Genomic DNA, 11,326 nt, shown 5'->3' with positions numbered 1-11,326 from the left:
CTCTTCTTTTGTTTTCTACTTGATTTAAGAGACTAATGTATTAAAAACAATTATTAGTCTATGTTTTTGGACACAATGTATAAAGATGTAATTTAGTGACATCAACACCAGAGTAGGGTCAGAGCTATGAAAGAGCAGAGTTTTTATATGTTCTTGAAGTCAAGCTGGTACAAATTCTCATAACACATATAATTTTAGTATGTTAGGTCATCCAGGTGATCAAAATATATTTCTCATATATATTTGGTCTTCCTCTATGGTTTTTTGCTAGAGCTCCTAAAACTCTTGGAATTTCCTGAGTGATAAAAAGTTACGGGCACAAAAAATGATGTGACTTTTAATGTGGGGACTCTTAGCAGGTCCCCAGAGAGCTTCAGAAGAGGGCTGGTCATCAGAAAGACCACGCCTGAATTAGAAGCTGGAGCTTTCAGCCTCACCCCTCAGGGAGAGGGAAGAGAGGGCCTGGAGGTTGAGTATCGCCAGTGACCAAGGCTGTCATCAACGTGCCTATATGATGGAATATCCACAGAAACCTAAACAATGGGCTTTAGAGAGCTTCCTGGTCAGCGAACAAATCAAGGTGCTGGGAGGGTGGCATACTCCGAGAGGACATGGAAGCTCCTCATCCTTCCTCCCATATCTTGCCCCACACACCTCTTTCATTTGGCTGTTCCCGAACTGCATGTATCCTTTATAATAAACTGGTTAACAGTAAGTAAAAGGCTTTCCTGAGTTTTGTGAGTCATTTTAGCAAATTATCAAACCTCAGGAGGAGAGTTCTGGGAAACCTCGACTTTGTAGCCAAGTTGGACAGAAGTGGATAGATAACCTGGGAATCTGACACTTGCAACGGTGTCTTAAGCGAGGGTAGTCTTGTGCTTAAGTCTGAGCCCTTATATCTGTAGAGTCTGATGCTAACTCTGATGGTTAAGGTCCAAACTGAACTGGAGGACACCCAGATGGTGTCTGCAGAGAACTGGAGAATTGGCTGGTGTCGGGCCAATTCACACCTCCCATGTACCAAGCTCTGCGCTTCATATACTAAATCTCCAATCCCCACGTTGCGTGAACCTCAGCATGCCAGACTTGGGAGACTTGTTCTTTCTGCCACATCGCACTGTTTCATTGCTTCTCCTTGTCTTTATAAATATCCTAATGCTGCTTGATATATTTATTTTATTTTATACAATTCAATTCTAAGTTGTTCTTGCTTATCTTTTTCTTAAACCTAACAAAAGCTCGTTTGAAAATATTATAAATAAAAATATTTTTGAAAAATGAAAATACACATGAAGTAGGAGATGATTTTAATATAGGAAATGGACTTGGCCAGTCTAGATTTCATTACTGCTGACATTTCTGTTAAAGGGAATCCAACATAATGCGTTCTGGTGCCACAGACTCTAATGCTACCATTCAGGATAGCAACAGTCACAATTCTGTTACCTGCCGGAGTTGGAAGATTCCTCCTGTTCGCACGTCCCTTGCAGAAATTACTTCTACAGGGCAGTATTCGCCATTCTCATTCTGTTCCAAGATCTGAACCCAGAATTCCATTTTCCTGGTGACTTCACTCCATCTAGGAAATAGCAGAAGTTCTTGGAAAATCATACATTTCTATTTTAATATAGGCAGCTTACAATCCTACATATGAGAATTAACAATAATAATAACCTCCAAACAGAATATTTCAATAGAATGATCTGTAGTTCAATGAGCAATATACAAGTACATATTAGCAAATATAACTACTCGGTAAAACTTTCTAAATACGAAAAAAAGGAAAAAGGAAAATCTGGTTCTCATCTACAGATGAAAAGTACAAGTATATGCTTTTAGTCATTTCCTTTTAACTCTTCTTTTTAAAATCCTGGTCAACAAATAAGTCTGCTTCCTCCCATCGCTGATTATGCTTAAAAAAAACTTTCAGTTAAAGACAAAATAAGTAAATCTAAATTCTAGCATATATCTTGATCCTTTCTCTCTACAGCTGAGTAATCAGAAGTAATTCATAATGATAAGCCCTACCTATTCTCCAAAATTTTATTTCACTCAATTTATAATAAAAGTCATGTTACATATTATATATTGTAGTTAAGTATATAGCCGTATGTATTTAATCTGCTTCCAACGCTCTTCAAAGCTCACTCTTCGGAAGTTTAACTGTGCTGTTAATGCCCTGGAAACGCCCCCATCTAGTCCTGATAATGCTCAGAAAATGACGACTTTCATAAATGATAGTATTAACCTCAAAACGATTTTTAAAATTATAAATGGAATCAGAGATATCTAAAATTCACCTGTCCCGAAGACTACGTGTTTTTGCTTGTATGATCCCCAAATCCCAAAGGGCTGGATTTTTCCGAGGATCGGTCACCTTATGGCCATATATTTCAATTGCTAATGCCCCTTCTGAAAGGTGCTCAATAAAATCTTCAGTGATGTTAACAGTAAACTCCTGAAAGAAAATAATTACAGAAGGAACACGTTCTGGTAACCTTATGCTTACTTATATCAAACATCATATAATTACTTCACCATGGAGAAGAGAAATAGAAAGGAATGTTTTATAGAACAGAACTGTCATACTACACCCATAATGAATGCTCAGAGGGTCTAAGATTCTTGACTTTAAAAATAACTGACCGTTTAAAAATGTTTCACCTTAAAAATCTATTATAAAGATCAGTATTGTATTCTATTTTGTTAGCAATATTTTGGGAGTTATTTTTTTAAAGTATAAATAATTGTATTAAGAATTAAAACAATGACCCACAACATTTTGATATAAAAGTTATTACACAGCAGTATAGTGGAAAAAGTTTTTCCCAGTTTTCAGGAAGCTATCTCCAATAACAGAGAAAGGAAATAAATAATGACTGTCAGTGCAAAAAAATCACCTAATCTCTAAAAATCTTCCCAACCTGTCCAAGATAGATGTAAGATAGCATTTTGCAATAATTAGGATTAAGCTCTAAAACTGTTTATTTTAAAAAGTGATAGAATCTCCACACTTTCTCCCTCGGTCTTTAAAACACTAAAGGCATTTCTGTTTTAAACAGATTAGAGAGAAATCTCCCTCTTGAAAAAAAAAATGCGATGAATCGACTGTGCCACAGCAGAAAAAAAAATCTACAATCTGACAGTCCCGGCTCTGCCAGTTACCAGCCATGGGCAAACTGTCCTCTCTGAACTCGCTTCTTCTCTGAAAAACAGCAATACAACTGTGGTAAAGATCAAATGAAAGAATAACATAAAGTGCTTAGCAGAGCATTAGGTGCTCAATAAAGTCAGTTCTTGTCTCTTTTCTACCTTCACTTTTTCTAACATTAGTTTCTTAACCTTTTTTAGATGACAATTTTTCCAGTAATCTAAATGCAAAACGTGGATTCCTTTTGGAGAAGAGCACACGTATATTCATACACGTGTATGTGTATTCACACGGAAGTTAACTCTTGATTGAGGAGGAATTAAATGCAAAACTTTAGATTTTTTTTCCCCAGCTTTACTGAGATATAATTGACATGACACTGTGTAAGTTAAAGGCGTACAGTGTGTTGGTAATACTTTTTACATTTTTACTACAGCCCCACTCTAAGAAACTCTGATCTAAGACATATATTGGTACCAAACTAGTCAACAAAATAAGGTTCATTTTCTAGTTTTGTTTTTACCTGAGTAATTAAATGTTGACCAAGTCTGAAAAACAAACTTACCTTGCAATGATCAAAGACAACCATGCACTGAGGCTCCTTGCTGACAGGAGAGGATGAGGTATCTACTTCGGGTGCAACAGTTACTGGCTCCTGTTGATCCCAGAAGTTGTATTTGCAGAATACAAAGTGGGACAGATGCTGTGGCAACCCAGTGGCTTGGAGTATTTTAACCTGAAGGAAAAGAAAGGTTCTGTTTGTTTTCAACTCAGAAAGTACTAAGAAATACTGAGTCGGAGATATGGACTATAGTCCTAACTGTTGTTGGTTTACGCAGACCAAATCCCATTCACCCTGGGTCATACTTCTGCCTCTGTGAACTGGTGATAACCACTGATATATTTAGTAACAGGTTGACACAGGGTAACGACAACCTTGACTATAAAGGTGGATATTTTAAAGCATTTACAGGCTGATGATGAATACTTAAATTCTAGTTTCTTATATCATCATCGTCATATTATGATAACTACTCAGAAAAAGAAAGTCCTCAAACATCAACACCATTCAACAAAATGGCTACTATGAATACGTCATAAGAACACAGGATCATTAAGAATGATGGATGAAGAACAAATTCAGTGTATGTGCCAATAAGCAATAAATATTCAGGGAAGGGCAAAAAACATTTTTTTGATACTTTAAAGTATAAAAGGGAACATGGTTCTCAAGTAGAATGTTACATGCTACTAGAGCATTTTTTGGAAAACTTTATCATGGAATCATCAGGAATGCATACTTTAAAGACCTAGAGAGGAAGAAGAGGAGATTAAAGATGGTGAATGTTGACCGTTCTTGGCACCAACATTTACTAATGCCTTCTCCATGCACATTCAGGGAGGAGAGGAGAATCGAGGGAAATGCGCCCCGGACTGCACGAGTGTGGAGCTTTATGACAACAATGTGCAATCGGAAATGTGTATCTAATCAGACCCAAATGACCCCAGAAGAAATGCCCATTTTAGATTTTAAAGCAGCCAAATATTCTATTTCTTTTGGCAGGAAGCATCAGATTGATTGTTAAGCTGGAGTTTTTATGGTAAGTTATAATATTCTAAAACTCCTCCAATCATGAAAAAAACTAAATCCTAAAATTAGTTAAGCTAAACTAAATTCTGGTTTTATAATTGATTAGGCCGACTTACACATGACTGAGCATTGATTGTTTACTTATTCTTCACCTGGTCACTTCTTGTGTGTTATATGATGCACTCCACCTCCAATAAATAAATTTAACAAAAATAGATTTGACTATGTGGCAGAGGATAATGTAGTTCTGAAACTACAAATATAAAAAATAGTCTTAACACTTCATAAAGCAGGTGACTTTATTTTCCTTTATACCAGGTTGATAATAAGTAAGCAACGAATGGGAACTCCTATTATTATTCATTTTTTCCTATGATGGCAACAAAAGTTTGAAACGTCTAGAAAGCAATTCCCTGACAGGCTATAAAATATAAAAGATGGCTTGACTAACATTTTATTCACTCAAACCAAATACTGTGATCAGTATTCAGCAGTTAATTTTTCGTTAAATTTTAAAAACCATCACTTTTCATTAAGTGTTAAAAATGCTTAATATATTCTTTAAGGTGAGGCAATGTGGTATTTGGGAAGATGACAAGATTTTGGAATATAAATATCTAAATAAAAGATCTTTTATTAGCTTCTTATTAGCTTCTGTTTTTGAGCAAATTCTTGAAATCTTAGTTTTCTTAAGCTTAGTTTTTCTCCTATGTGAAACAGGATACCTAATGATACTGGTGTGAGGGCTGACCATTCTGATGAAATGAAATGAAGGAAAATACTATCAGGCTTTGAGTGGATAGATATTTAATATATGTGTCTTTGTGATTAAATTCCATCTTAAAGCTAGTATTTCTTCTTAGAAATCAATCTCAACTTTAAGATTGAAATAAATAAGAAAACAAGATTTCATATGCTGAACTCTCCCCAATAGGCAACTTCGCAAGAATATGACTTTCCAGGAATGAAGAATATCAGGAATGAGGAATATCTATCTATAAAGAACATAGGTTCGAGTTTTTCTGCTGTTATTTGCAGGCAGAAACCAAAAATCACCACAAGGTGTCAGAATATCACAGACTTCAACTAGCCACTGCTCGAGATACTCGAGATAGATACTTCTGAAACTAGGAATGTCAGATGACATTCATGTTGTTGGAAATTCTAAAATATATTAAATTGTATTTAATGTAATTGAAAATATCAATGTTAATATGTGCATACTTTTTTTCATCACAGAAAAAGAACTTCAGACTTCTTTTATGGGCTGGTGATACTCATCACCCACAATATCTTAAGTGTCCCAAGACTGGTTTCGTTTTTTTCTACCAATATTTTGTTAACTGTCATATAGTTTATTTGTCTTCCTCCTTTTACACAAAAAGCTATTTCACGCTCGAAATATCATCTCTAAAAACTTTCCACTGAAAGGAATCAAGTTCCATGGAGTAATGGCTGATTCCAGGTTGCACAGGAAATACAGGATGAGAGCAAAATATCTGTCATATCAGAAAGCAAAAAACACTAGCACAGTCCATGAGGGTTAGGGATGTGTCAAAAGGACTTCAGGGCCAACTGAAGAGGTTCCCACAGGCCAAAAGTGGGATCGTTTGAGCTTCAATACAGGCAATAAATACAACGGATCAAAACACATCAAATATGTTTAAATCTAATAGTTCATAATGATATTAAAACTAAAGCCAAAAAATCTCATTGGTCACTTTTAGATATTAGTGGTAAAACCAATTCCTTATTTTGAAAATTAGTAAATAAGGGGAGAAAATGGAGCATTTTCTGACTTTTCTATACAAACTGTATCTCTTAATAGCAAAATAGTTAATAGGAAGATTCTCTCTATAGAAGGATTCCAACTAATAAATGAAGGAATGATAGAATTACAGTATCATTCTTTTCTAACATCTACTGAAATATCTTGGTAATAATCACCAATGATTTCCAACATCCCCAAAAGAGAACCAGACACAATGTGCCTTCTAACGGAAGAACCACCTTTAAGGTACCCTCACTATTCCCCGTCCCCCATACATCACCTTCATATCTAACTACCAATTTATCCCAACTACATCCTAACCTGTTAAATCAGACCAATCAGCAAAACCCAGACTATAAGAAAACACAAGGCAACAACCCAGTTTCTACAATAAGTAAATTGTATGGTAAGAGAGAGAGAGAGAGAGACACACACAGACAGACAGTGAGAGAGACAGACGGTGAGAACATGCACAAATGCCAAGGCCTAAAGATTAAAATAGACTTAAGAGACACAACAACTAAAACAATCAAAGAAATTGACTGCATGTTTCATATTAAGCATTAACTTTTTATTATATTATGATTATATTGGCTTTTTTATGTATACTTTTGGAAATACTAAACTACTTATAAATGAAATATGATGTCTGTGTTACTTCAAAATAATCTGAGGGAAGGGGATAGCACAGAAGCAGCTTAGGTGTATGAATGAAACAAGACTGACCATGAGTTCATAACTGCTAAGGGAAGGTAAATGGGGATCGATAACACTTTTACCACTACTTTTATATATGTTTATTATCTTCCATTTTAAAAATCTTAAGATATTTTAACTTCATTTTTTAAAAAAGGTTTGTTACCCAGGATATACTTCTTCTTTTCAGTGACAAAGACAAATCTCCCAAGTGAGACAGTATCCTTAGATGTGACTTTACTCATGGTAAACTTTCACACAGTTGCATTTATTAGTCCATCGTTAAAATGGTACATTATGGAGTCATCAAGCCTATGTCTCCATCTTTGCTAATCCTATAACCTCAAAGGAAATGTTCTGAAATCAAGTACAATACAATAAAGATTAACCTTTTAGTGAATTAAGAATCACTAAAGTGAAGTAACTGACTTTAAACATCTGGGGCCTGCTTAATATATAGAACGTAGCCCAACATTTAACAGCTTTAGCTTCTTCCCCATACCTTGCAACTAATGCCTAACTTACTCCTTTCAATATCAACTTCAATTCTAGAATTATTTGCTGAGATACAGGACTGGACCTAGGATGGATTATGAAATAGAGTTTAGGCTTCCTTCACTTCAGCTTTTAATGGCGTCCTCACTCCCATACTATTCCTATGCCTCTCGCTGATTTCTCGTCCTTAAAATCTTTTTAACTGATTCTCGGTGATCCTCAACCAATGGCGCAGGGGCCCACTAGAGTGTTTGAAAATGTATGAGGGGATTTTTTTCATTGTCATGAGTAACAAGGGTGGCACTACCTGACTGAGCAGGAGTCCAAGAAGGTAATGACCTACCTAAAATCTACCTAGCAACCACCCATGAAAATACCACAGCACCCTACGGGGCAAGAGTTTTATGCAACCACGCCCTCCTTCAAGTTCACTCTGAGTCTCATTTTTCTAGAAACTTTCCTCAGATCTTACTATCTGAATAATTAATTATCTTGCCTCTGTGTCCCTTAATTCATTTGTCTACCTCTCTCAGAACACTCTGGTCACATAATAATGGAGTCTTCTGTTCCCTTGTGTGTCCCCCTGACATATACACACCAGGCTGCTCCTTAAGAAGTTCAGATAAACACAAATCCATATAATTTTGGAACAGAACGGACCAGAGCAAAGAGCTATCTTATCCAAGGCTTCACAGTGGAAGGTAGTGGAAGTACCTGGCTAACCATTATGTCAAGATACATGATGAAATACTAAATACTGAAGATTTACTTAGAGATAGCTTTTTTTCAAATTTTGAAAAAGAACACAATATTTATCATCTAAATACTCATAATTCTCAAAATCAGCCACACTTTACTTCTAAATGAAACTGGGACTCACCATGCACGTCAGTTTGTTTTCATGGGATTCCTTATCAAAGGAGATGTCGGCGGCATCATCCCCTCCGGCCAGCCTTTCCACGATGTCACCACTGATTCGCATCACCTCTACATGCAGCCGACCTGCCACCTATACCAATGAGGGGCAAAAAAAATACTTTTTCCAAATTTTGTTCTTTCTTCTGTTTTAGAATCAAGTAGCTAGGTTAATAGTATATGAGAATTTAGAAGCCTAGGTTCTAAAACTTACTTTCCCACAAAGTACTTGGTATAATTACCATAAAGCAGTATGAAAACACAGGTATTACTAATAAACACAAATATCGCTTGTCATCATTGATGAAACTCAACAATATACTATGAACACCCTACTGTTTCTTGAACCATTCTCTGCAGGATACAAGGCATGAAGAGAAAACTAACCTCTCCTTTCTGGTTGACGATTGGAACAGCATATTGTAACTTCACATCGTAGAAGAGGGACTCAAGGAAGACATTAGCCACCCCAATGAGGCTATGATTTTCCTGTTCATCATAGAATGGATCAGCACGCTTGAAGTAAGAACGTATTACCTTTAAAGAGATTCAGAATACCGCTTAAACTTCAGAAAATCACTTAAAATAAATGTATTAAATGTATTTTAGATGATAACCTACAACCTATCGATTTAAAAAAGTCATTAAACTTAGCTGAAGTACAGCACTGTATTTCTTTCTCTTCCTTTCTCTCTCTCTCTCTCTCCCTCCCTCCCTATATTTCTCTCTCTCTCCTTCTTCCTCATTTCTATTTAGAATGGTGGTCAGCATCCTTCATCCATGAGAGAGCAATTCCAATAATATGTCCTTACTTTTACTATATCTTCTCCTTTATGTGAAAACCTTGCCATGAAAACAAAGAAAACATATATTGACTAGAAAAAGAAGTAGAGTGTACAAAAGTGGTTTTCATTTTTCATTCATACCTATTCCACTTGTTCCTACCAAATCATTAGATGTGCTGCTAATGAGAGGTGACCCCTTATAGGAAAGTGATTTGCTTTTTGTATTTGTTGTTAATGTTATTTTGTTTCTATATTAAAATGGGGGGAACAGAGAAGAAAATGAAAAAATTTTAAGAAAAAATGTTAAATATAGTTCATTAAACTATAAGTAGTCATTTTTATTGAGGGTGATCTGAAAAAATAAACATTTTTATAAAGCAAAGGCTAGGAAAGTAAAAAACTCTATGCATAAACAATACTAGCAGTGTTGAAAATGCGTAAAAATATACATGATACATATTTTAAATGCGTACAAGTACACAGCTGACCTAAATGAGAAAACCTGCAACTTGAAGAGAGTACCAGTCAGATTTATGGCACCTACTTAATGATCAAAATGCCTTCAAAACATGTTCCTAATAGTATAAATATTAAGGTACCACTGATGTTCAATTCAAAAAAATAGATATTGTAGGTTTATTATTTGCAATGTTAAATGTGTTGAAAAATGAGAAGAGAGATAATAGGGCATGATTTCTATCCTAAATAAATTCACAGTCCAGTACAGGAGACAGAAATATATAACACAAATGAAAGAAAGAATGAAATATAAAAAATGTTACTAGAAATCCAAATAATACCAAATATGAAAAAGAAAAAAGAAGATAGCAGAAAACTAGGTTATTAAAATTCTGATTCGTTGAACAACTTAGAGGATTAAAATAAATATTCTAGAAACAGGATTACTACTTTAGAAAAATGAACACTTTTTCCCTGAAATAGGTTGGCTCATTCTTGCTTGATTCCTTCCATGAATACCAATTAAGTAATTTTTTCAAATAACTTACTGGGGTATCTTCTTCACACTCCTTCCACTCCTGATAAAGGTCTCTCATATCCAACAGCCTGTTGTCCAGTTTTTCCAAGGACCAAATCTGCTTTCCTTTTCCTTTTCTTCTCACTTGGATTGCAGGTTCACTAAGAAGAGAGCCTCTCTGCAATGATAATAAGGGTAACTATGTGAAACACAAAGACACCTATCATGGAAGTCGACCCAAAACATTCTATACCCACCAGTCAAAAGTCATCGACCAAAACTGAAACTGCTATCATTCTTTATTCTGTGAATTGCAGAGCTTTCCAGAAATCTTATAAGCTTGATGTAATGAATGCTTTCATAGCCAAGTGCAATCAAATTTTAAATATGGATTTAAAATTTCATTGAAGTTGTATATAAATTTAAATTTAAAACACAAAAGACAGATCACGTTTAATGGGAAATCAAAAATATTGTATTCCGGCCATCATGTGACCAGGGAATATGGGTGGGTCAAAAGAGAGCCACGAGTGTTAAATGGTAGGGGAAGGTTTGCTGGGATGGGTAGTTAAGAAACTATCTTTCATCTTCCAAAAGTTTGAATTTTTAAATTTTTTTGAATGGGTAGTATCTTAATGTGGTACCAAACACAAAATGTTTAAAAGAGTAAACTGAAAAGTATAAGAATCTTATGATCATATCAATAGATGCAGAAAAAGCCTTCGACAAGATCCAGCACCCATTTATGATCAAAATACTTAACAAAATTGGTATAGAAGGAAAGTACCTTAACATAATAAAGGCCATATATGACAAGCCCTCAGCCAACATTATACTTAATGGTGAAAAACTAAACCCCCTCCCTCTAAGATCAGGAACAAGGCAAGGCCGTCCACTATCGCCACTGTTATTCAATATAACATCGGAGGTCCTGGCGAGTGCCATC

At 35.4% G+C, this 11,326-nt stretch overlaps 1 protein-coding gene across 5 annotated transcripts in view; it reads right to left on the bottom strand.

The window, feature by feature from the left end:
* The window catches only part of KIF13B (kinesin family member 13B), a 168,480-nt gene that overhangs the window by 63,605 nt on the left and 93,549 nt on the right, over nt 1-11,326 (bottom strand). For all 5 annotated transcript variants that reach the window (XM_015585075.2, XM_015585078.2, XM_015585077.2 and 2 more), the window contains exons 19-24: nt 10,412-10,558; nt 9,007-9,156; nt 8,585-8,713; nt 3,717-3,887; nt 2,301-2,458; nt 1,447-1,579 (exon numbers count right to left, since the gene is read on the bottom strand). In XM_015585075.2, coding sequence (XP_015440561.1) covers nt 1,447-1,579; nt 2,301-2,458; nt 3,717-3,887; nt 8,585-8,713; nt 9,007-9,156; nt 10,412-10,558 — 888 coding nt within the window. The remainder of the gene's footprint in view (nt 1-1,446; nt 1,580-2,300; nt 2,459-3,716; nt 3,888-8,584; nt 8,714-9,006; nt 9,157-10,411; nt 10,559-11,326) is intronic.

This window comes from Pteropus alecto, unplaced genomic scaffold, assembly GCF_000325575.1.
Source record: "Pteropus alecto unplaced genomic scaffold, ASM32557v1 scaffold50, whole genome shotgun sequence".
NCBI lineage: Eukaryota > Metazoa > Chordata > Mammalia > Chiroptera > Pteropodidae > Pteropus > Pteropus alecto.
The sequence above is the reverse complement of the archived record's forward strand: the minus strand, read 5'-3'. Positions and strand labels throughout refer to the sequence as shown.